The sequence below is a fragment of the Amblyomma mixtum genome, chromosome 5, assembly GCF_055824585.1.
Source record: "Amblyomma mixtum isolate Tamu chromosome 5, ASM5582458v1, whole genome shotgun sequence".
NCBI lineage: Eukaryota > Metazoa > Arthropoda > Arachnida > Ixodida > Ixodidae > Amblyomma > Amblyomma mixtum.
Window position 1 is genome coordinate 186139228 of NC_143016.1, and position 26229 is coordinate 186165456.

Consider the following 26229-nt stretch of genomic DNA (forward strand, 5'->3'; position numbering starts at 1 on the left):
TCTTTTCTTTTGTCACCCAAGTTGCTCTTTACATACGTTTGCTTTTGCGTGTTCATATCTGCTTTTGTAGCCCTTAGAATGCTCGTTTAAGGTGCATCAACTTTCAGCCTATATTCTGTTTTACTTGCTTCATATTGCAGATTTCTCAGGGCTGGAGAAAAAAAGTGGCCATCATTATATGCATGGCGCCGTAGTGCTATGTACACTGTGTATTAAATGGTGCATACGTTTGCGTCTGCTGTTTGTATTCATTCAGATTTGCGCCGTTGAACGTAAGTTTTGTTCGGCACGGAGTTTCAATTCGGTCTGTATTGTTTGTCTTTGACTGAAACATGAATGCATTTTGATTGTGGTGGTGTATGGTGCGGTCGCCGGCATGGACGCCAGGATGCAATTCGTGCTAAGAGCACAGTAAACTGAAATTACTTCTGTATGGCGCTGCTATTTGCTCTTATATGGGCCAAATCGGGTTACTTTTTGAGTTCATATTTCCTTTGTGTGCAAAATGCTAGGACATTTCACATAAACGGATAAGTGCAGAACGGCCGAGCCAGCACGCATTCAGACGAGTGGAAAGGTGGATTACACCACCTGTAACGTAAGTATGCACCTGAAATTTGGGACATATGTGCGCTTGAATGCCTGCAGGCTGCATGAAAAAGGAGGAATAATTTTATTGAACCAGAGCCGAGAAATCGAGCATTAACCTTTTGGGGCTTTCCATGGGACGCACAACTTTTTGGACATTGCTAGTTGTGGGGACGTTTTTTAGATGTGTTCGGGAAAAATGAGCACCTCCTGGGGAGATTCCAGATGTCCCGATGGGTCATTTTTGGGAGATTTTGAGGAGGTTTTGTGTTTGTTGGGATCCACCACCTAGTTTCTTTTCCGAGACAGGATCCGCGCCAACAAGGATCGTCAGGAGTGTCGGCGTGCTCCGTCCGTCGTTCCACCAGTGTGCCATGCATGTGTGGCACATTTTTGCAAGAAAGTGCTACCACGGGCATTTGTGCCACGACTAGTGTGACGTCATCAAGAGCAGCGACCAATGGCAGAGGGCCAAATGAAACAAAAACTAAATGGTTTCGTTTGAGGGGGTTTAACGTCCCAAAGTGACTCAGGCTATGACGGACGCCATAGCAAAGGGCTCTGGAAATTTTGACCACCTGGGGTTCTTTGACATGCACTGACGTCGCACAGTACACGGGCTACTAGAATTTCGCCTCCATCAAAATTTTACTGCCAGGGCCGGGATCGAACCCGTGTCTTTCGGGTCATCAGCCGAGTGCCATAACCAACGAGCTATTGCGGCGGCTAAAAACTAAATGAATCGGCACACAATACAGCCACAATTGTGAGCCTACAGGGTCCTGCCTGCACATGTCTGTCCCCAGCGAACATCGGGTCCACTTTGGTGCTATCACTAGGTTTCTGCTGTTGCTCGTGGGCACAAGTTTGCGAAAACAGTGGGCTCACCTGGATCTTGATCGGCGTCGATGCATCCTTGCGATAGAAGATGGCGCTTATGTTCCATGTGGGGTTCAGTGTTGCACGACAGACAGCCGAGCGCACCGACTGCCCCTCGCACAGCAGCACGCAATAAGGGTCCGCCACTGTAAGAGGCAGGCCAGTCGAGGAAGGCAAGTGCTTTAGGTTTCGAGGTTACTAACACTAGCTATGCACTCAATCCAACTGAAATTTGTTTGCATTCAATTGAAAATGTTATAATCTAGAAGCCATTCTTATTGAGTCTCTTAGCTTTTTACATTATAATAGCCAAAAACTGCAAAATTTCAATATCAGCATGAAGCGGCCTTCCAAACAAAATTCAAATGCTTTCTTTCCGGCAGAATTCGAGTTTACATAAACTGTGCTGAGATGAATCTGCAAAGTATCTCAGTCCACACTCAATGAAAAAAAAAAATTACCAGGAAAGAAAGCTGAAGAATACTGCCCCGAATTTGCTCTAATATTCATGTTCGTGTAATTGTTGCCCTAAAAGCCTTCAAAGGGATACTGAGGAGAGCTACATTCAATTTTGTTTTCGATAAAAACTGATTTCTGCGGCTACTTTTGCTAAGTTGGCGTTTGAATCAAGTGGGGAGGGAAATTTTTTTATCCCTATTTTCTCAACAATAAATGTCTTCTGCTGTGGAAAAACTTGTGGAAACTTGCAATGTCAAGACTCAAAAGGGTTCCGTGAGTGTAGTGTAGCCCGAGGGACCCACGACAAAAAAAATAATAAGCCCCAGATTTACCTCACTGAACTAAGTAGGTGCGCCAGTATAATACGTGTGAATCCTTCGCATAGGTTACATGACTGTTGTTTACAGACAATGTAAGCGACAGCTGCCACGAAATCGGTTAGCCTATTCCATGACAACACCAGGACACAGAACGGCTTTTTCACTAGTGCTCCACCTAGTGCTAGCTCACAAAAAGAAAGGGAGATTTACTGCTTTTGAACTGGAACTGATTTGCCTACATTTTTTCATAAATATACAATTTATGGGGGATTTAAGAAAAAAATTGCTCATAGAGACGGGCCTTGAACCCTGTCTGGGGCAGCAGTGGCAGGTGCAGCAGTAATACTTAAAAAAAAAAACATAGCTTAAACATAATCCAGGAAACAGAAATGCAGTGAAGTGATTGGTTGAAGCCACTGTGAAGTAGCCAAAGGTGTCTTTATGTGCAGATGTATACCATATTTTCCTGTGTAGAAGTTGCGCTGTTAATTTTTTGTCGGTGCAACTTATATACGGCGAAAAATGATGCAAAAATGTAGCAAGATGCCTAGGAGAGCACAGACATGGTGGGACCCCCCTTTACACACTGTTGATAAAGCGTCGACCTTGGAATGCTGTCCCCGATATGTTGATTTCAATGGACACAGACTGCCTAACCCTTGCATATCAGCTTCCCCACACAGCAAGTCGCAGGATGGCCCAAATGCAGTCGCAAACCGAAGGTGCGAAAACAAAACTACGCCACCAGACGCACTACACAGAGTTGGCTCCAATTCTGTTCTTTCGCTTTTTTCGTGTAAATGTGAAGTGATCTCAGGAGCGCCATTGTGCTGCAGCTTTGCCCATTCCACTGTCCCCCCCTCCTCCTCTCTAAGCTATGTTTCCATGCGTGCTGCATTTCTATGTAGAAATCGAAAGTATTCACAGCACTGGCGCTTGTACACCATCTCACTGGTGCATTCGTGCATTATCGAAGTGATGGCCCAATGAAGGTTGAATTTCGGGTGTGGGCCAAATATGGGAGAGGCCTGGGTCAAATTTGGAAACTACCGTTGTATTGAGCACATTCAAACTAGCTTGGACATTGATTTTGGCTCAAATCGAAGGACAAACTTCGAGGGTGAGCCAAATTTGGGAGTGGGCCAGGTCACATTTGGTGGTTGCCATCACATCGAGCACATTCAAATTAGCCTGGACATCAATTTTGGTCCAAATCGATAAAGATCAAATTTCGGGGGTCAGGTGGGCCAAATTTGGGGGGGGGGGGGGGGGGGGATGGGCAACATTTTAGAAATGACCCGTCTAATTTGGAGACACCATCACGTTGGTCATAGTCAAGGTGCTCCAGCATCTGACTTACAGCTGTTGCTATGAGATCGCTAAGTCCGAACATCACTTAGTATGTCATATATGCACACCAAACCGAAACCAGAGTTTTGCACTGAGTGGAGCTAGCATCCTGAAATTGGAGGGACCATGAAGCTCTGCCTTAAGGGCATGACGCAATAGTGTGATGGGTTAATTCCCATATATGCAAAAGGTCATTCCCTACTCTACATACACAGATCCCCGGGAGTCCTCATACCCCTCCCAGAGCAGTGGTGCAGCAGTCAAGCAATGCGCCACTGCCCTGCAATGGCAGGTGCTCCCAGTGGTGGGCCTTAGTGCAACCAAGGTTGCTCCTCCAGAGCAAGGTTGCTCCTCCAGAGCAACCTTGGTGGGCAGTTTGCTCGCTATCCGGTGGGGAGGTTGTGATGACACCGCAAGGTCACGTGATTTAGGTGGCCCACCTGTCTCCTAGGTTGCTCTCTGGGGACGACCTGCCAAAGCCATGCTCGTGATTTTTTGCTGACAATGCCAACAACGCTGCCACCGCATTTTCTGTGGAACGAAGCCTTTAACGTTAAAATGCCACGACACTATGCTGCTGTTATGGAGAGGGCATTCAGTATCTACATTATCATTTCTAGCTCTCAGGTCCAAGGTGAACTGGAATATGCACATTACAAAGGTTGGCAGTAGTCTTGTGACTTCAACATGGATTGACTGGCTCGCGTAAATGTTAAAAGCCTATGGGACTCCTGCCCTAGACATGTGAAGATGCATGCATCCATGATGTAAACGCCTATTTATTTTTAACAGGGCAGGAACTGGCATTGCACCCTTTTTTTCTGCTTAGTCAGAGCAACCAACGTGTTGGTGCAAAGCAACTGCTCACAATCAGGTGAGCTGGAGTACAGCTGGGACACATAAGGCCACAGTGGTAAGCATGAAGTGAGGCAGTGAGAGCGAGCACAAAAAAACTGACACGTGCTCTGCTGTGTAAGCGCGAAAATCAGTGACAGAAAGCGCTAGCGTCTGTTTTTCAAAATCTTTGTCGCCCTCAACCCTTCTCTGATCCATTTGTTGACATTACAGTTCACGTGTCCGCCCAATGTAAGGCTTTAACTGCTTATAATCTCTTCACAGATGCGCACAGACCATCCGAGAGGAGTTTTGAAGCACTTGGCAGTGTTTGCGACTGCACGTCCCACCTGATGACGAAGGTGCGAGGCAAGGGCTAAGTGCATGGGGTGGTCACCTGATTGCAGGGAAGAGCTATGTGTTGTGACGTGATCAGGGTTGAGTGTGTGCCACATCCTAAGACGAAGGCAGCGCGAGGTATGTGCAGGGTGTGCTTATCTGATCAGGGCTGAGTGCGTGGCCAACCCGAAGATGGTGATGGTAGTGTGAGGCACGTGCAGGGGGTGGTCATGTGACCAAACAGACAGACTTTCAGGTTGGTTTAGGGGGACGTCGCAGGCACAGCTCTCACTGAAAAAGACGAGACTGCTGCTATGCCTCTGCCTAGCTTTGTCTCGAATTACGCCAACCACTGCGGCTGAATGTGAACTCTAATGTCACGTAATGCTGCAACAAGCATTACAGCCTGAGTGTCCGAGCGTGAGGTGCAGTGCTTCACCTCCAAATGGGTCCTGCTGCTCGAGATTCTTGGCTCCGATGACTCGAATGATGGTGGCCAGGCTGGGCGCACTCTGGCATGGCAGCAGCTTGGCACTCGGCACGTCTTTCAGCAGCTCCCTGGACCAGGAGCAAGGCCAGCGCAACCTTTTAAATGCCCACTAAGAGGGTTTTAAATTGGGCTAGTTGGTAGTTAACAAGGTCACACCTAATTGGGCTTTTGAAAAAGACTTTGGACAACACAGGGACGACACAAACTCTGATGGTGGAAATGCCGTTGCCCTTGTCCCTGAAGCTGACACTTTTCTTGTTTTTTGTTTCATACAAAATGAGATGTGCTACCCTGTAAATTTAGCCACCAAAAGCTGTCTGCGCTAAGTGCGCAAATGGCACCCAGTGCAGGAGAATAAAACTGTGGTAAGTCTGTTGTCATGATGATGATAACGAAGTCAGTCATCTAGGAAAGTAACCCAACTGGCAAATCTGTAATGTGCTCCCAGCCATTCTAAAGTATTGTGCGTCAGACTGATGTGAAATATTGAGTTTATAACAGTATCTACCATCCACATGTTCGCAGATCAATGAAATTGTTAGCACTGCTCTAACTCATAAAGCACCAAACTGAGATTAGCTTCCCTATCCTTGCGCCACGCATCATAAATATGTGAAACAGGTGCAACGACCGAACCACGTTGTGCAACATTTACTCCCGGAGGCATTCGTTTTCTGCGGGAGCAGATACAAAATAACACTGACCACGACGGCACAGTGGCCGTAGCGCTCGGCTGTTGACCAAGCTTGCGGGTTTGCCCCCAGCCATGATGGCTGCATTTCTATTGTGGCGGAATGCAAAAGTGCGCATGGTCAAAGTTAACCTAGAGTCCTCCAGTACAGCGTCTCCCATAACCCCCGTGTCACTTCGGCTCGTTAAACTCTGTATAAATTAGTACTATTATTACAAAACAATGGCTGCAGAAATTACTGCAGTTTTGTTTCTGAGTCTGGACATTCTTTGTTGTATGAGACGGAAATAAGCAAAGAAAGATGGGCTTTTGGCAGCGGCTAAGGTACTTAAGAGAAACAAATTAAATATCGAACACACTAAAAGGGTAATGCAGACATGCATGGGCTTGATGGCACAGGCATTAATGATTACTTGCAAAAAGATGCTGCCGCAGTGAAAATTAACTGCGACGAAAAGAGTGTGTTACACTGATGCGTAGAAATGCTTCCGCCTATAAAAAAACAAATAGATGCCAATCACTGGCGGGCGGCTTCACCACACTGTTCTCAAACTGATGAATATTGAATTCTCTGTCACGCGGCTTATATCTGGCTCTCGGTGTCACAGTTCCAGTCCTTGGTGTCTAAGACGAGCGGCTTATGCTTACTGGCGTTCCTTCCTAACAACCCTGGGCAATGGCACAGACGGAGCATTCAAAACGGAAAAACAAAGCAGCGCAAATAAAACGACGACGCCAGAGAAAGAAAGACAAAAACTCGCTGACACACTGACTGATGAGGTGAGCATTCGCAGCTCTCCTTGGCGGCACTGAATCAAATGTATTTAGCACCCATTCTCGCAAACAAGGCTAAACTTGTCCAAAAACCACGGCGAGCTTGAAGCAGAGCATGATGCCAAAGCTAATTATGAAGCAAAATTAATTCGAAACATTTAAAAAAATTCCTACATAATGGTATCTGGTCAAAGGTTTAAGGGAATCCCCCAGGGCCCGGTTAGTTCAATTGGTAGAGCGACTGCTCCGGTGAAGCGGTGGTCGCGGGTTCGAACCCCGGACCAGGATGAATTTTTCTTCAACTGTGAAGTTTCTGAGAAAGCTGTATAGCGTTCCTTTGTGGCAGTATGGCTGCGCTCGGGTGGATGTCAATGAGTAATTACTCCCTTATAACGGTATCTGAAACAAAAAAAAAAGAAACAATGTGATGTGATGCAACTAATCTGCGTTAGCAGTACTAGCTGTACTTGCATTTCAATTTTTCCCTTATCGCCCCCATGTTGTCTTCGAACTAGACTTTGCCATATCTTCTGTGCAGGAGCAGCCATCTGTAGGGCACAGGCCTTGAGGGTGCCGGTGGATGGTCGAGCTTAGGTTGGAGATGCAATTTTAGCAGTGATTGCCCGAAGGTGTACCCACCGGGCACTGCGTCTGGAGTGTTGTGTGTGAAGGCCTTCTAGAGAACGGAGGTGGGTAGGTTGTGGGTGCAGGCTCATAGGCGGGAGATGTATTTCTAACAGTGGGTGTACGAAGGGACACACCCCGTCAAAAGTCTTCATGCCACGTCGTTCCCTTGTAGTGAAATGAATAAGCTATGCAGTTTTTCTAAATGGAGTTGTGACAAATGCTTGTGTTCAGTGCAAGATGGGAAAAGGAGAAGCCAATCGGTGAGGTTTCCAGTTCTCCAAATTAGGGTTGAATGGTTTTTAATTTCATGAGCAATAGCTGTATTTTGATTGTTGCTACACTAATCACTTTTTGATTTAGGATAATATAATCTTTGCTGCCAAGGTGCCTCCTGTACGACTCACTCGCGTTATTTTCTCAGTACAAGTCTGAACTGACTGATGGATAAACACTAGATGGCCTTTTTTTTCCGAAAATACTGACCAAAATATGGGTGACATCCGGGATGAATGGCATGTTGCTGAAATGGCAATACCATATGCTCAACAACCGGTGTGGAACAAAATGCCAGAAATTATTCCACATTTCCATGGTTTTACAGCCTCGCTTTCTCATTCCATGAAATAGAGAAAGCACTATTGCTAGTATGGCAGCTCGAGGTATCAGGAGTGAATACGCTCATTAAACGTAGATTCTGGATTCCTGAGTATGACAATAAAACTTAGCACAGTTGTTCACTTACAACCTTACATCGAGCAGAAATCGCTGCAAAGACGGCTTGACAACACAGCACGAATGGCAAATCTGATTGCCTTCTTTCTGACAATTTAAGGGACTGCCTCAAAGCTGACTGGCGCGTAAAAGGCATTTCAGACAGCTTCAGACCTTGCAAATTTGCTATTTGTCAATGTCAACTGATCAACGGGAACAAGGCGGCTAAATGTACTGAACAGGACTTCTCACTCTGCCTCTGATGAACAGCTTTTGCGCTATGTCTTGCAGACCTTTTCTCTTCGAGAAAACGAAAAATCCGGGACCCTCTGCTTCGCACAGTTATCGGAGCTCACGGCACCCCTCAGGTGAACCCTCTCGTTCCACAAATCCAGCACTCATGCAGAGAAACGTGGTGTGGCGACGCAAACGGGACTACTTCTCATGTGCGGCACGCACTGCGCCAACGCGGCCACCAGCTGGAGTGCCACAACTCTCAGAGTGCATCGTGGCGGCGGTGGCGTAGCGCAACTTCTGGTGAAATCAATCTATTAGGTGCACTAGCAGTTCGGTTTTCACTTCGGTTTCCATGATCAGATCCAGTGTTCACGAATGGCAGTTCTTCGGGTAGTGATATTGGGCTAATGTCCATGTATGCGGCATTGGTCATTCCCTCCATTCATAGATCCCTGGGAATCTTCCTGCCACTTCTGGCACCGTGGTGCAGCAGTCAGGTGATTCATCACTGCCCTTCTGTGGCAGGTATTGCCATTGGTGGGACTTGGTTGGTTTGGTTTGGTTTATTGGGGTTTAACGTCATGAACAATAAATGACATGAACGACTATGAGGGATGCCATAGTGAGGGGCTCCGGAAATTTCGACCACCTGGGGTTCTTTAACGTGCACAGCACACAAGCTTCTGGAATTTCGCCTCCATCGAAATTCGATGGGCTGTGATCCAGGTTGTTCTTCCCGAGCAGCCTCTTATCACTAACTGAGCTGCCGCTTAACACGGTGGGCAGACCCACCACCTGCCCACCACTCAGTGGGCAGGTCAGCAGCCTGCCACAAAACCTGCTTCAAACAAACAAACAAACAAACAAATGCAGGGAACGGCCACTGTAAGTGCTAGTCCACTACAAAATGCTTGCTGTTGAAGCGGGCCAGCTCGTGCGCTTTTTGCACTCTGATGCCAACGGGCTTCTTCCGTCCCATGGTCCATCCCCGCATGCCGCCATTCCAAGGTCACCAAGCTCAGTTCGCAATAACTGTGGTTAGCGGCATAACCGTGGTTTTGCCGTATATTGAGGCTAGTCTGCAGCCTTTTCGGGGTGGACGCAACAAATAAAATAGCCAAATCAGTCAGAATTTTTCATTTCTCAAATTTTTTTCGCAACTCTTGGATATTCATTTGTCCCGCAACAAAAAGTTACAGCAAAATATGCAGTAGAAGTTTAGAAAACAACACTTTTTTTATGAGTGGTGGTAAAAAATTGTCACCCAGTCACGCTTTTGGTGCTGTGGTGTATCGTGAATTTCACGCATTTCTGACGATGGAGGACCACTGCCTCAGTATCACGACAAAGAGGAAAGATCAGAATGAACAGATCAGGTAAGAGCTCTTGTTTTCTGCAATTAATGCAGCATTTCTCTGGCCAATATGAGACAATAAACGATGCAAACAAGGGAATAAACTTAAGCTTGATTTTCTCAAATTTCACTTTCTCTACGACTGCTATCACTGATCCCTTAGGCACTTTGTAATGCATTCCACTAGAATAATTTTTTTTTTTTTGCACGAACTCTGACCCGTTCAGCCATGCAATAAAGCGTTTGATTTTTCCATGCACATGTGCAACAGTTTTTAAAGTTATTTCAGTAAGCATGGGCATCCGGAGGGGGGGGCAAGGGGGGGCGGCTGCACCCCCCTGGAAAATCACTCACTCGAACCATGCGCGATGGCCGCACGCCAGGGGCGGTGGTGCGCTCAGCCAGAAGGGTAAAAGCCGCCCCGCTTCCACGCTTTGGGTCACATCTGCGAAATGCCAAGTCCGGGCGCGCGTCGTTCCGCCGTTTTCAAACCACGCCATCGTTAGCTCTGCTGAAGGGCGACCTGTTGCAGACATACAGCGGCACCGGCGAGCATGTGTTTCGAGCCGTCTTGAGATGGGTGTCTGTTTCTTTGATCTCTAGAGAGATAGCGACACGGAGGCTGTCAGTGCACAGGGCATCTTGTTTTCGCCTTCGTTACGCCGGCCACCGATGAATTCTTCAGGAGGGAAGGACAAATCAGCCGTGTCCACCCCCGCTTTGTCGGGCTGCTCAGGGTCAAGCGGGCGATGAGTCGGCGCCGCCGCCGCTCGCTGTCTCCTCCGATCCACGGGAGAGCGCAGTTCGGTAGAAGCGCCGCTTTCAGAATCTTCGGCAAAGGGGATTAGCTGCTTTTGTTCACGGTGACGCAGTCTCCAGAGGCGCCCCCACACCAGCGTTCTTTGCGTCTTCTCCGAAAACCAGCGCCTTTGGTCAACGCAGCCCGATGGCGCCTGCCTGGCTCGTCTGTCACCTCTGGATGGGCCTCAAATCACAACAGCGCCCATGTACTGTGCGTGTCAGTGCATGGTAAAGAGAAAAGAGACCCAGGTGGTCGACGTTATCCGGAACTCTGTACTACTCCGTCCCTCATAGCCTGAGTCGTTTTGGGGCTCTGAACCCCATAAAAACACAAAAACTAATTTTCCGACCGGAGTGGCGAGTGTCCCTTCCCCTTGGAAGTCTCGCGCGGCGTTCCTTTCTCCCCCAAAATGCGCATTCGGGGATATTGCGGCAAGTAAGCCCTTGCACGTGTGCGCGCCTCTGTGTTTGTGCTTGGGTGTTTTTAGTGGCCGGTTGTCAACGAAGGTGAGAGCAACCAAGACAGCGGACGAGAAAACGACGAGCGGCGAGCAGTGTGTGCGGTTGCTCGACTGTGCGGATGCGCGAGCGATGAAGCTGCGAGCGTGCATTTATCTTGTAAATAAGTTTTCGTTGTATATATACCTAGTCATCTTTTGTTTTCAACGTACGCGTTCAACCGTTTTTCCAATCAATGTGTATGATGAGTGTGCACTGAGTGCTTGTAATGAAGCACGGCAATGAATTTATCACCCGTGTAATTACGCAATTCGCCCAGAAAAATCCGAGGCGCCTATAGTTGCTGTTCAAGGAAGACTGACTGAGTGACTGTAGTTGCGTGTTTGTGAACATATTGTGCTGTGTGCTGGTCATCAATCCGGGTGAGTCGAGAACCCGAATGCAGCAAGACTGGGCACTCTTCTCCCCGAAGTGATAGTATCTTTTTGCATTTTTATTAATTTTAATATTTTCTTCGTTGATAAACTCTAATTTATCTCGCGTAGCCGCGCTTTAATTTGCTGTTTGTAATTTTTCTTTCATGTGTGTATTTTACTTGTTTTTTATTTATATATAAATAAATAAATTTACTGCGCGAATAGTGCCTTTTGCTACGAATATACCCCCCCCCCCCCCCCCCCCGGCGCCAACAACCAATGGGGCACCCCCCTGCAAAAAATTCTGCGGACGCCCTTGTCAGTAAGAAAATGTTGTGATAATATGATGCTGAAGTTTAGCTTTTGCTTGCATGAATACTGAGCATCTAAAAAAAAACAACTTTATTGCACAGAACAGAGCTTTGTGAACTTGTTGGCAAAGAAACTTGCGCACTTTCGCTTAGTTATTTAATGCCTCGGGATGATTTTAAGGGATACTGGAGCAAAATCTTAAAATTGAACAAAACGCTGAAAATAGATTCTCGGAATGTGATTACACTGAAATCTAGTCGTCACTGCACATAGTTTTCAGCAGACGGTTTCATTTTCGATGTTTTATGGGTGCACGGCAAGCCCTCCTGGCCGGAACGAGGTGAAGAGCGTGACGTCATGACACCATCGTCCAAAAGGCAACCAGTCGTGTCACTCGAAGTGCGATGTCGCACTGCAGTTTGGGCAGACCAAGCGATAAAGGCAGGTTCAAACTTGGACAATCAGTGGTGAGAGTGAGCATATAGCGCCCGGCGACGCTATAAAGCGCAGGCGCTGAAATCGGTGGTACCAGCGCGCGCGTGAGGTAAATAAAGATGGACAGCGCGTGCTCGGAGCGCACGCCCGGCACGTGCTGTTCGGGACTAGAAGCCTGCCACGCTGGTCATTTTGCTCTGGTGCTCCGCTGCGACCCCTCAAATTTTCAGCAGTGGTGACTCCGGCCTAAGACATGACCGACCCCAGCAACCTACCGCCCTCTGGTGACCTTCCGCCTGACGCTACTTTGCGCCCACGGGACGTCGCAGTTCTCCAGCTCCGCCTACCAACATTCTGGCCCAAGTGTCCGCAGATCTGTTTCGCCCAAGTGGAAGCCATCTTCCATCTGCACCACGTCACCTCAGAGGCATCTCGGTTTTGTCATTTACTTTCCAACCTGCCTTCTGAGGTGGCTCAAGAGGTAGCGGACATCATCGCTGGACCCTTGGGCGATACCCCGCACCAGCGACTAAAGCCGGGCCTTCTGGACCGCACCATGGCGTCTGAGAGTGCGCGCCTCCAGCTGATGCTCACCTATGAAGAGCTTGGAGACCGCCGCCCCTCCCAGCTACTCAATAGCATGCGGCAGTTCCTGGGCGAAAGCAATGCAGACTCGAACGGCGCACTGTTGAGGCAGCTCTTCCTGCAACGCTTGCCGACCACCCGTCTCGTCTTGGCTGCTGCGAGCGACTTGACCCTTGACCGCCTCGCCCAGCTCGCTGATCGAGTCCACGACGCGACTTCTTCCGTCGCCGCCCTTTCTTCTCCACCCGAGACCTCCGTCATTTCACTTCACGGTTAGAGGCCCGGATCGATCAGCTGGCTGCTTCTACCGATGCCCTTCGGACGTCGTCTCATGCCCCGCACGGTTTATCCTCAACACCTCGGCGCCGTTCGTCTTCGCTGAGTGGTCCGCACTCGCCCAGTCCTCGCAGTCCGCGTCTCTGCTGGTATCACCGAACATTACAGCACCACGCTCGCCACTGCACTCCACCATGCAACTGGTCGGAAACGCGCAGCGAGACCACTGACGGCGTGTGACCTCGCTCTTCAACCTGGCCGCCTTTTCATCATCATGGATCGCATTTCTGGCCTGCGCTTCCTCGTCGACACTGGTGCCGAAGTCAGCGTACTGCCGTCCTCCAAGGCAGACCGTGCTTCCAAGTCACATGGACCTATTCTCCGTGCGGCCAACTCAACCTCCATCGCAACGTATGGTCTCCGATCCCTCACTCTGGACATTGGCCTGCGGTGCACGTATCGGTGGGTCTTCATCACGCCGATGTACATCAACCCATCCTCGCTTCAGACTTCCTGACGCATTTTGATCTGGACGTCAGCATGCGTCACCATCGTCTCCTCGATAGCAAGACGCGCCTTTCCATCACTGGCGTTACATCAGCTGTCGCTTCCACTGGCATCCGAACTCTGCTTCCGTCATGCCTGTACGCTCAAGTCCTCGCAGACTTTCCCGAGGTCACGAGGCCTTGTAATCTCCATCAGCCACCTAAGCACGGTATAACCCACCACATTGTCACGCGTGGTCCACCTGTCGCAGCTCGCCCGCGCCACCTCTTCGGTGAGCGTCTGGCTGTTGCAAAACGGGAATTCGACCACATGCTCCAGTTGGGTATCATTTGCCCTTCATCCAGTACTTGGGCCTCACCACTCCATCTGATGCCCAAGAAAGATCCGGGTGACTGGCGTCCGTGTGGCGACTACCGGGCTCTCAACGCTCACACGGTCCACGACAGCTATCCCCTTCCACGCATCCAAGACTTCACTGGACATCTGGATGGCTGCAAGATCTTTAAAGTGGACCTTGTCAAGGCGCACCACCAAATCCCTGTTGAGCCGGCCGGTATTCCGAAGACGGCCATCACTACACCCTTCGGACTGTTTGAGTACGTGCGCATGCCTTTTGGGCTACGCAACGCAGCTCAAACTTTCCAAAGATTCATTGCTGAAGTGACGTGTGGTCTCCCGGCGGTATTCACCTATGTGACGACCCCACATAATGCGCAGGTCCACACGGGACGGAGAGGCAAGAAGACACCGTATGGCTCAGTTTAAACAAAATGATGTAATCAATAATTATACATGGTACATCAGAGGCTGGGGTGTCCGAGCTTACGTGGCGACGCCGTCATGGGGGGCGATGGATGGTCTCTGGAGTTGCGATCCGTCGGTGGCTGGCAGAAGCTGCGCGCCGTCCGGCTTCGGCGCTGAAGGACCCTTTTCCGTGAACGATCTCGTCCTCTGCGTGCCTTTCGTCCGCACTCGCCAGCTATATCTGCTCCGCCGGCCACGCCCGATTTCCTGTCTTCCCCACTGGAATGTTTCTTTCTTCCTCCTTTCCACGGCGGCGCCCTGCGGCATCCCCGACATCCCTCGTTGGAATGTCGTTTGACTCCCGCCGGCAGCTTTCTTCTCTTGTCCTTGTACGGCCAGGCATGCCTAATTGGGCTGGCTTTCCCTCCCGCCGGCGCCTTTGTACCATTGTACCCCTTCAGTGGCTTGCCACCGCTGGGGGCTCCGTCTAGGCGGCGCCATAGTCCTTCAATGCTTTTTTCTGGTCACGAAACTCCCGCCTCAGTTTCATATAGGGTCGGCGCTGGCCGCTAGAGGCGCCGCTGGGCACTGGAGGGCACCGAGCAGCGGCGCAGCCGCCTGCCCGCCCCAGCCGGCTTTGCATCACGCGAGGTATTTTCACCCGATTACTCGAAAATTTCAGCGACAGTCGGTTTAGCTTTCCTTCCAATCTAGTCTAACGAGAATATGACGAACTTTAATCATGGAGGAAATGGGAAATGGGAAGGAAATGATGACGTAGCGACATACAGATACTTCTCTGAAGCAGACGATTTGTGTAGAAATGCGCAGCTACTTGTTTATTCTCAAAATGGCCCTGTTACATTTTTGAACGTGATGCAGCACACTAACGCCCTGTAGACGCGATAAAAAGCTAACGATATTGCCAGAAGAAAGCGATACGCGCTACAAAGACAGTTGCTTGTCTCCTGCCTTCGCATCGCTGTTTTCGATCTCAAATCTTGAAGCGCGTAACCGCTAGCTTGCAGTTGGCGAAATACGAGCAGAAACATGACCGCAGTCCCCACTGAACACCTCCCAACTCTGGTCTGACAGCTCATGCGTGAGTCCGCTTTCAAGACGCGTATACATAGCCGGTGCTTTTGAATTTATAAGGCAGCTTTCTTGTGAGAACTGGGGCCGCGCGATGCCCGTCCGGGCTCGAAAGTAAGCATATGATGGCTTGCTCAACGGGCTTCTTATTTTGCCCCTTTTTGTCGCAGTTTTAAGAGTAGCAAGCATGGCCGTGATGGCTTGATCAACGAAAGACTCCGTGCTCACGGCTGCATATATGTGACACATAAGGAACGCGCGCTAAGTTTCATCGTGTGATTTTTGCTTTAATTCAGCTTACGCGTATGAAAGGGCTCTGTCATTTTTGGCTGTCGTGTATCTAAATCACTAAATCAGCATTCGTGGTCGTTGCAAACATGCGAGGCAATGAGTTTCAGCGCATTTGTTTCTTAATTCACGACAATTTTTTTTTAACTTAATTCTTCTTGAACCGATTACAGCTGACACTGTTGTCAGCTTGTCATTAGGAGCCTTGTCATTAGGAGAAACATGAGAACTGCAGCCTTAAAAATATATGCTCCTGTCACTAAATTCGGGACGCCCGCGGTATCCCCTCTGTTTTTCTGGCGCCGGTCGTCGGAATGGGTGGACGGCCTCACCGCGTCCTTCAGCGCTTGCGTCTCCTAAATGCCAAGGACGCGGTCACGCGGGGAATGACCGAATGCGGCTTATAAGGCGGTGTGAAAGTAATTTTGTGGACGGTGGACGTGAGGGTAAAAGATACGGCGGCAGTGTAAGCGCAGGGCCGGACAGAGCATTTGGGCTAGTCGATGCGTGCAGACGGGAGCGTGCATCAGGCAAGGACGTGATCGGCTAGCGATCGGGACTACGATCAGAACCTACCACGTCAACCCTCGTTACCCCGAGGCCCCATGATAAGCCAACATCAGGCTCTGGTCCTCCAACGTCCTCGCCACTGAATCAGCCCCGCAACGACCTACCCTCCTTCGAATAGGAGATTGCCATCCCTGCAGATAAGCACTCGTTTCCCCTCTATATTGACCTCTCCTTTTTTCCCCTCCCTACATACCTCACTTTCAATTGTTTTACGAGCTAACGTCTTCAAGTCCTTATTGTAGCTGTCACTAGTTCTGTAGGCATTATTCTGATGTCTTATACTTCGAACCCTTACGTTTAACTCGTCTGTATTTGTTCACTTGTGTATTCGTTAGCGCCCCATCTTCTTTGACTTGGGTTCATTTTTAAGCTGTTGTAACAGTGCATTGTTTGTAGCAGGCATCTGTTTTACTAACTGCCGTACATCTCATGCATACGGTCAGCGGCTCATCAGTCGTGGACCATATCTCTGACCTGTGTGTCTCAACCAATTTTTTCTTGCATGCTAAGAGGAACTGTTGGCAGTTCTCCCACCCGAAAATTCTATATGACTGGCACAGTAGGCGCATTGGCCTAATTAATTGGTAAATTCGTAGGTGTCAATTTACCACCGGCCAAACCTATTTTTAATGCTCCTCATAATGCAGTTCAAAAATTGTATTTTATTTGCAATACTCACTCAATCAAAAAGCTATTATTAATTACAAACGTACATATTTTTGCACCATCGCATCCAATCTGCAAAAAAAAAATGGAATTATACACAGTAGGCATGAGAAAACTAAATATGAATAACTGATGAAAAGCAATAGCAAGTCGGTGTTAACAGACAGCCGTGTTTATATGTAAGAAATCAGTGAGATGTAGTATTGCAACAGCGCGTGGCAATCCAGGGAAGCGATCGTCTTGTAGTAAACCTCATATATACAAAGCACAATAGAGCAATCGTCAAATCTGTCAGCTGACTCGTGTAAGCGAGCAGAGAAAAATAGAATGTCTTGATTGACAATGCAAATATAAAAGATGAAATTAAAAATAAAATAGTGGTACAATTAATATAGAGAATGAGAGTAATGTTCAATGCACTTACATAGAAAAAAAATTCATGCGAACATTAATGCCTTTATCGAGGCCAATATTGTGACAGGAATCCCTGACCATAACAATAAAAGCAGCCAAACAAGAATGAGGTGCAGGATGATTAGCAAGCAGTCTGCATTTGAACTCATTTCCCAAAACGAAGAGGACAGTTGGTGCTAGCACTTACTTATGAGATGAAAACTTTGAGGCTAACAAATGTTAAGATAAAATTAAGAACATTTCAATTAGCAGATTAGGAACATTTCAGTTAGCAGTGGAAATTAAGATGATAGCGGCAATTACAAGACAAAACAAGGAGTTGCATGAACTGAAGAGCAAACACAACCTGATGTTTTATTTTACAATTCTGCCAGACGCCTTTTAGCGGCTCAAGCAGCAGTGGCCAAAGTACAAAGCGCTTATGCATACATGCGCATGTGTGATACACCTATACATCGAGCTGTGATGAACAATAAACAGATATAACAGCTTGCATTGGCAGCAAGGCATGTGAAAGTTCTACATGGTCTTGTGCGTTTGCCGAAGAAAATAGGGGATTACCCTTTTGATGCACACAGCAAAAATGAATATTACGCACACAGCAGTCACAAACAGAGGAATCAAGCTTAAGTCAAGAGGAGCAAATGAACATGTAATAGAGAGAGCAGACAACCCGTGTTTTGCAACAGAGTAGATATGAAGAAACATTTAGCAGAGTGCTACAGAGAGTCAGGTGAACAGACAGGCTTTAGAACTGCCATAGTGTGGGCTCCAGCTCGCGCAGGACAAGATTAACTGGAAGTCAGTCAGAAAGGCTTTCGTTGCGCAGAAAATGCAATTCAGTTGGCGAATGTGATGTGGCTTCTTTCAGTGTTCCATTTACGACGCCACCTTTCTTCCACCACCTGCTGGACATATGGCACGCCCAGTTGCCCGCATCTGCTTATTCTTTTCTCTAGTGAAAAAATGCAAGCGTGTCCTCAGAAAAAAATGAACCACTTCTGCTGTCGTACTCACAAAGTGAGATGTACACCCAACAGCAGCTGAGGCCGTACGGCTGTCAAGCAGAACCTTCTCAACAATGTTCATGTACACATTAGTGCAAGCAATTCTATCCACTGTAAATGATTCGATGTGGTCTTCCACAATTTTGAGCAGGGAGATTAGCTGGTTTGAGGGAACTTGCAGATATCCCTTTGACCTTACAAGTATCAGTCCAGAAGCATTCTTTTGGGCAGTTTTCAGTGTTCCCACACAACTGGAGCAGCTGAGTGTCGAGAATTTTTTGGCAACGTAACCTGCGAGGTAGTCAAGTATACCCTCTTTTGGGGTGTTCTGGTGATGGGAAACTGTGGCTTCAGGTGTAAAGTCACCAGGCTCCAAAAGGATGTCATCCAGAAGAACAGCCAGAGAGTCAACCTGAAATTTACATTGAAAGTTTTTCATGATGGAGTGCCGATTACAGAAAAGGCCAAAAAATGATTACTACCATGCTTTCAAAATGGTGCTAATTTTACCGAAATGGTTAGCAAGATTAGTGTCTTTTGTGGATTGGCTTTGCACTCAATAACACTCTTATTTCAGTTGCACTTCCATCAGTAATGCAACTATTTGCATCCACAATCTAGTCAGCTACTGGACTGCATGGCACAATTTGAAGGCACTCAGAGCCTAATAGCGTGAGGATATATTATAGCTCATTCGTAGCAAAGAACAGAAAAGCCCTATTCTACACGCACAAGAAATACAAACTCGACAAAGTGGAAATTTTAAACAGCGGTATTTATAAGAGTGCAGTGCCCAGCTTATTTCTACATCCACAACAGGGCTACAAAATCATTGTGCTGAACAGTGTGGTGAGAGCCCAAAAACTGCATGTTCAGTATTAATGTGAAGTTTTTAAATATAGCACTGCTCACATGGTTAGCAGTAGAGCTCTCTTTGTTGAAGAGGTCTTGCAGCTTGAGAAGCAAGTGTGGTCTATCTCCACTGACTGATGCTCGCTTTGGTGGCTGGACTAAGTTGTTCACTGAGAGCATTCGATAAATGAACAAAAACTGCTGGACTGTTGGCTGCCCTCCATCACCAGCAACATGCCTCACTATGCCGAAGAATCTCTGGAATAGAAATATTTTGTTATTACTGATAGTGCTCAAATCAAAAGTAAGGTAACTATCATATTTACCTCCAGCGGGTCTTGACCAAACTTTCCCACCAATACATAGCGAAACCCAGATGACAGGAGGCTTTCAACAAGTGAAAGAGTGCTGATAAGAGTTATTCGAAGAGCCTCACGTGTGGGCTTGCTGAGAAAGCACACCTGCCTCTGTTTTGGAAGCTCTTCTATGTACTTGCAGCAGCTATCAAGCCATGCAACATTCTCTTTCAAAATCTGCAAGATCAACATGTGTATGCTCATTAATAAAACAAGAGATCCATGCCCCACAAAACATTGGCATACGTATATCTTACAGCAATGTGTTCAGCTTCATTGTACTGGACGTGCTCTGGCCTTCGAGAATTCAAAGCGTCAAAAAGGCTGTTCATTCTCCTAGTAAAATCTGATGTCGCTGTAGAATCATGCAGCTTCTTGCAGGCGTCATGCTTGCTATAAAATTCCATAGCTGTGGCAGTGGACGCACTGAACAGCTGAAAAGAAAAAAACACGTCCAGGTTACATATCCAGCATTGTTCAGAGACAAACAGTAGCGCGATATATTCATCCATAAACATGCGCATGAAAAATGTTTCACCTGAACCGCAAGTTTCACACTCATTTTCTGGAAGGCATTTGGGCGTACATGCGCTTTTGTGAGCTTTGCGACAGCACGGAGTCCACCCTGTTGCTCCTCATACTCCAAAAGTTCTTCATAATGATAATGAAATACTTCTTGTCCTTGCGGTAGCTATGAAATGAGAAAAGAGTTCATGGTGAAAGAACATTCTGTGCATGTTGATGGCATAAATAATAATGTTTCTCTTACCAGAAACTTTCCAACTTTCTGCAAATTATTTCTGATGCACTTTATTATGTGGGGTGGATCAATTATGCAATGTACATCCTTTGATGAGTCACAAGGGTGCTGAAATGATGTTGACGGGTGTTCCATTCCACCATTTATGCCTACAAGAAGCACATAAGTTTTATGAGAGAATCTGATTTTACAGTATGGTAATATTCAGCAAGCTGTCATACAAATGAAATTTATGTGATGCCTGATAATTACCCAGAGACCTCAAGGCAGATCGGTTGGTTGTTGAGTTGTCACATGTCACTGCATCAACAAGGGCACCAGAATTCAACAGGTGCACAATGCACTCCAGAAGTAGTTTTGCAATGACAGAGCCAGGAGCAGCAGTAGACGCACAGAATGTTCCAACTGTTTGGGACCATCCACCAAGGAAAGGCCGAAACAGAAACACCAACACATGGTCAGCATCTTTTTCTTGGTCCCCTGGCCTGGTGTGCTCCCCAAAGTTCACTTTCCCCAAGACTTTCATGTCAGACTCTCTAACATGTAGACTCTTTCGCACACTCATCTCGTCGAACATGAGTACACCTGCAAAAAAAAAATGTGTTTATAGAAGCCTACCTGAGTAAGGCACATGCAGAGCATCAAATATGAAAAATAACGTCAAACCTCGTCGTTCTCTCTCGGGGACTTCTTGCAGTTTCTCTTTCAGCAGAGTGAACAAGCTAGCATCAAACCCGAAATCTGCCCTTAAGTTCTTCATGTATGAGTAGAGGGTGCGTGGGTTGGGCAAAGGCAGAAACTCATTTTCATGAAGGAAGGTATAGGCAGCAGTTGACTTAATTTTCAACAGTAGGCAGTCATACAGCCATTCCTTCTTATACCTGGTGGGGAAAGGTTGCAGTGCGTTTGGCATTCATCATCATACTATCAAATGTATGTGCATGCAAGATGGAAATGCATTAAGGAAATCAAACAGAGAGACGAGACGCATGCCTATACCACGACATGTGCCCTTTACAAGTCACTATAACAAGCAGGTGCCCACCACCAAAATAAAAGAGAATTTGATCATACGCACAAAGGCTGCAAAATTATTTTGCATTCATAGGCATGCTCTTAACTCAGACATCTAGAAAATTTGCCCAGTGCACATTGCAATCACATAAAGGCAACCAGATAAGTGACGGACAAACATGCCAATTAAACTCCACAATGCTTCAGTGCACGCCTTGAAGAAATTGTAGCATGTATGTTTGACCTGTGCATCATAGAATTCACTGCAAAGCATCAAAGCCTGTTATGTCTCACGTCTGTCAGCTACATTGAGGGTTTTGCAAGCATGGCCGTAACACATGCCAGCACATGCACACAAGCCGTTTTGGGCTGGCAGTCAGAAAAGGAAACCACAGGACACAGGAAACTTGTCAGCATTCCTAAATTTTGCAAATATGTCGCCAAGAATTCATTATTTTCTTCAACTACAAACGCCATTCTTTATGTATTCGAAACTGCATTCTACAAGGACAAAAAAGAGGCTAACAGGATGTGGACACGTGAATACGAACAAGTGCCTCAGTCTGCACCATCAGTTATTTAACAGAGTGCATGTATGTTCTGATGACATTCTCTGTTATGGTCTATATGAATGAACGTAGTTATCAATACGAAAGATGGCGTTTTACACTGAAAGAAGATACATTTCCCTAGCTCGACTGAAATCTTACAGGTCGCAGATTAATAGATTACAGATTACGCATATTATTCCTCCTATGACCAAATAGTAATACAGTCTAGTAAAAAGCAGGAGACTCCTTCGGTATTTAACGCGCAATGCACATTTGACACTTACCGCACAGCTCTCGCAGACTTTGCGTTTGCCTTCATCACGCTCTGATGAAATACCAGCCTTCCGCGCTCCGAGAGCTTGCCAACGTTCTGGTGAAGCCTCTGGAGCTTTTTAGCCTCAACTTTCAACGTCGCCACCTTTTTCTGGCTGTGCTCAAGCTGCTGCTTTGCGGCACGAAGCTGGCGCTTCAATGACTGCACTTCAACGCAAGTTACACAGCCGACGACTTGATCCGTTTGGCAGGCCGCGTCCGCGGTCCGGTCCCGACCGCTGTCGCTCGTCGAAAGTGCTAGCGCTGCAAAAAGATTAAAATACTGCTTAAAACTAATCCTCCCGAACTCGTGCCAGGAAGCAACGGATTTTTAGACACAATAAGCGAAAAAAAAAAACAAGGCTAAGAAGCAATGCTTACCGTCAATGCAGTCAACCGCGGGTGCAGGATCAGTCACAGACGAGGCTTCGGCGGCATCTTGAGACCGCAGGCTGGAACACGATAGCTCGCGACGTCGTTTCACCTGTTTGCGAGCTACTGGCGACCGCCTACGTCGTTTACAGTTTGTCAAATAGCCTGGAAGGCCTTCAAAAATACTAGGGATAGCGTCAGGGCGGAGCGCCGGCCTCCCCCGCTGTAAAGATATCGCGTCGCCATTCACAGCGAATTCCTCTACACGAATGATGTCCGCAGCGTGAAAGTGCTTTTCGCAAACACGCACATATTTCGAATTAAAACTGAAGTCACCAGTCTCTTCCCGAGGAATAGCACGCTTCCACTTTTCCGACAGCTCCTTGTCAGCAGGGAAGCGAAACAACGAGAGCTTCTCTGTCACGCCTTTGTAGCCGGACCGGCACCCTGGTGCGCAACAAGTGTTCGGCATGGTGTCACGCACACGACTTACATTATGTCAACACACAGCAGCAGGCGGTGAAATTCGCACTCTGATAACGAGCGGCGACGCTTTCTGACCGGTCGCGACAGTGCTGAGCTCGCCGAATGATGCCCTTCAGTGCCCCGTGGCGCCGCGCCGCGGCAGGCGCGGGCGGTATATGAACCTCTCCCATAGAGTTACGGAGGAGTTTCGTGACCAGAAAAAGCATTGAAGGACTATGGCGGCGCCGACGAACGCGGACCGTTTAAGGGGAGACAAGGGAGTAGGACGGTAGAGCACAGAGAAAATTCCGACGAAGATATGGGCCCTGGTATTTCACGCACGGAACGTCACACCTACATCGACGACAATCCGTCACTGTGGCAGAGATTCTGCTGAAATATCCAGCGGAAAGCCTGATCGGTCACTGACCGATTTCTGCCGCTGGAAAAAATTCTACCAATGCTCATCTGCCGCGAGTACGAAGTTGCATTCCCACGGCGACAAATATGGCGGCGCCCTTCGATACATGACACCTCACTTCGGACTGGATTCGTCATTGTTACTGCCTTCCTCCGCGCGTTCAATGGCCATAAAAGGGCCACCGGTCTTTTGCTTCATCTCCTGTCGCCCATAAGAAAACGTACCAGTAATAAATTTGCTTTATTTTTTATTTAGAGTGACATTCTGCCCCCTTTAGGCTCAAAAGGGGTGTCGGTTTGTTGACAACAATGGTTCCCCTCCTAACCACCAGATGGCGCCACGAGTGGAAACATTGTAGCGCCTCTGTATTAAAAGTGAGAATGTTAGAAATGGCGTAAGGTACATAAAATAGCTGCATTTAGAGTATGTAAGCGTGCATATGGGTATGGTATGTAGACAGCATCGATTAACATCTTGCCATATCTGTGTAAGCCGTGAGCAGACGACACACAGATGCAAAACTGGAAAACCCGCGAGTAGAAATAGCAATTGTGCTTCTGCGGGAACAGTGGGCGCGCGGGTGTTATGAAGTCTAGTCGCAGCTTCCATAGGCGGCCACCAGGTGGAACGATACAGCAATAAATCGCGAAAAAAACGTGCTATCCACCTTTTTTTGCTAAAATGCTTGTCGCATTTATCAATTTTAGCAGTAAAGCTCTTGTTTACATGTAAAAGAGCAACTCCAAAAGTTTGGTTCAGTATCCCTTTAAGAGTAATTTTAATTACTCGACAACTATACCAGCTAGCTTAAAGAATGCGGTCGTCAAATAAGCGTATTAAAGTTACATAACCTTGTCAAATTTGCTTGCATTTCACGCATAAATAAAAAAATACTACTGGCAGTCCAACTATACTAACCAAGAAATATGCGAAAGCAGGTTTTTGCAGGTGGACTCAAATGCCACGTAACTGAAAGCACGATTCAAAGCGCTTTCCTTTCCTTTTGTGACTTGCACACAGGTGGAAGTTGATGATGACGATGTGCAATGCACAGCGTGAGAGTGTATTGCATTTTAACATGAGGCACGTCCGGATGCGGCGATAGCATAGTGCTCTTGTGCAGTGGCTAGCGAAGCTGATCTGTTTGCGCCACTGCCAATTCGAAACCCAGTCGTGGAATTATTTATTTTATTTCTCCAGGTTGGTCAAGGTCACCATCAAATTCTGTTTATTTCTTGCCATTTCCTGCATCCCGTGACAAACTTCAGAGGCTTCATCACACACCCACATTTTCTCGGTTATGAGGCCAATAATGCTCTCGCATTAAAACTGTAACTGCTTCCCTTTTACTTAGATATAGGTGATTCATAATGAAGTTGCATTTTCAAGGTGTCTCCTCTGGTTTATGGGGGTTTAACATCTCAAAGCGACTCAGGATATGAGGGACACCATAGGGAGGGCCCTAGAAATTTCGACCACTTGGGGTTCTTTAACGTGCACTGACATCGCACAGCACACGGGCCTCTAGAATTTCGCCTCCATCGAAATGCGACCGCCGCGGCTCAGATTGAACCTGCGTCTTTTGAGAAAGTAGCCGAGCGCCATAACCACTGATCCAGTGTGCCATAACCAATGAGTCAATGTGCCATAACTACTGAGCAAGTGTGCCCTAACCACTCAGCCAGTGCGTTATAACCACTATGGCGGCACCAAGGTGTTTCCTCTGCTGAAAAACTGCTCCAAGCACACGTGGAGGCAACAGAAACATGGCCCACTGCACCCACCGGGCGTCGAGGGGCTGCTGGCACAGGAGGCGCAGCAGGAAGCGACGTGTCCGGCCGGCCTCGAAGGTGGTGGGCAGCAGGCAGTAGCGGCCACGCTCCAGCCGGCACTCGAGGAACACACCCCGCGCACGCACATACTCCGAGCTGCACACCTTGGGCTTCACCACGTGCACCCGGAACTGCCGGTTCACCTCCACCTGCCACGACACCGCCCAAGAGGGAAGGGGGGCACTATACCTCCGTCCAAGTTCCTTCCGCCTGCTGGCCAGACCTCATCACGTAACTCACGTCGAGTATGTTAACACTGCAATATTGGACGGGCTATTTCGTAAATGGGGAAAAAAAGGAGGGAAAGGAACTCTGCTACGTTACACTGTCCTCTTATGCGGTCTCTGCATTCACACCATGTTCTGCACTCTGGCAACATCCGTCAGATGATAACAGCTGCACCAAAGCTAATGTGGCAAGGCTCTTTTGAAAGAGCCAGCGAGGTAAGGAGCAACACAAGAGAAGCAGCAACAGCAACCAGCCAGCACTGAAAAAGGCAGCATCACTGCTCTATTCTGTCATGCAACAAACACACAAGGACGAAGAAGAAATTGCTGCTCAGACTGCTAAGTTTAGCAAACAGATTCCAAACACTGCATGCATATTCAAGTTTTAGTCTAATTAGTAAAAAGTTCAAAATCAGTTTTATGTTAGGTAAAGAATTTTTATCAGTCAATGTCTCGAAAGGCACAGTTTATGAAGCATGGCAGAGGAGACGTTATGTTAGCAAAGTTTAAATTCAGTGATCAGATACTAAGTGGATTTGACGCTTAGGTAGTTGCAGGTAGTTGATGAACCGTGTCTTTGAACTAAAAGGCGGAGCTCTTTGTGCCAGAAGCAAAGAAAAATAGTCTTATTAAGCTCCATTTCCCACTCCTCACTCCACTAAAAAATGTTAGTGACAAAGGTGTTCAGTTTCTTTTGGTTATTACATCAGGAAATTTTCAAAATAGCACACAATAACTGCCAACAACCTGACTTACACATCAAGACTAACAACAGTTTCAATGTCATTAACATGCCAGTGATGTGGCTACTACAAAAAGGCAACCCAGAGGCTTCAAATCAC

The 26229-nt window shown here is 47.5% G+C and overlaps 2 protein-coding genes across 4 annotated transcripts in view; both read right to left on the reverse strand.

The window, feature by feature from the left end:
* The window catches only part of LOC149345128 (calpain-5-like), a 96705-nt gene that overhangs the window by 2085 nt on the left and 68391 nt on the right, over positions 1-26229 (reverse strand). For all 3 annotated transcript variants that reach the window (XM_089546451.1, XM_089546449.1, XM_089546448.1), the window contains 3 exons: positions 25113-25309; positions 5209-5327; positions 1477-1613 (listed from right to left, as the gene is read on the reverse strand). In XM_089546451.1, the coding sequence (XP_089402577.1) occupies positions 1477-1613; positions 5209-5327; positions 25113-25309 (453 nt within the window). The remainder of the gene's footprint in view (positions 1-1476; positions 1614-5208; positions 5328-25112; positions 25310-26229) is intronic.
* LOC149345129 (uncharacterized) lies at positions 21854-23513 on the reverse strand. The gene is made up of 2 exons (XM_089546447.1): positions 22452-23513; positions 21854-22334 (listed from the first exon to the last, which is right to left on the reverse strand). The coding sequence occupies exons 1-2, from the start codon at positions 22912-22914 to the stop codon at positions 22039-22041; spliced, it is 759 nt and encodes a 252-aa protein (XP_089402573.1). The 5' UTR covers positions 22915-23513; the 3' UTR covers positions 21854-22038.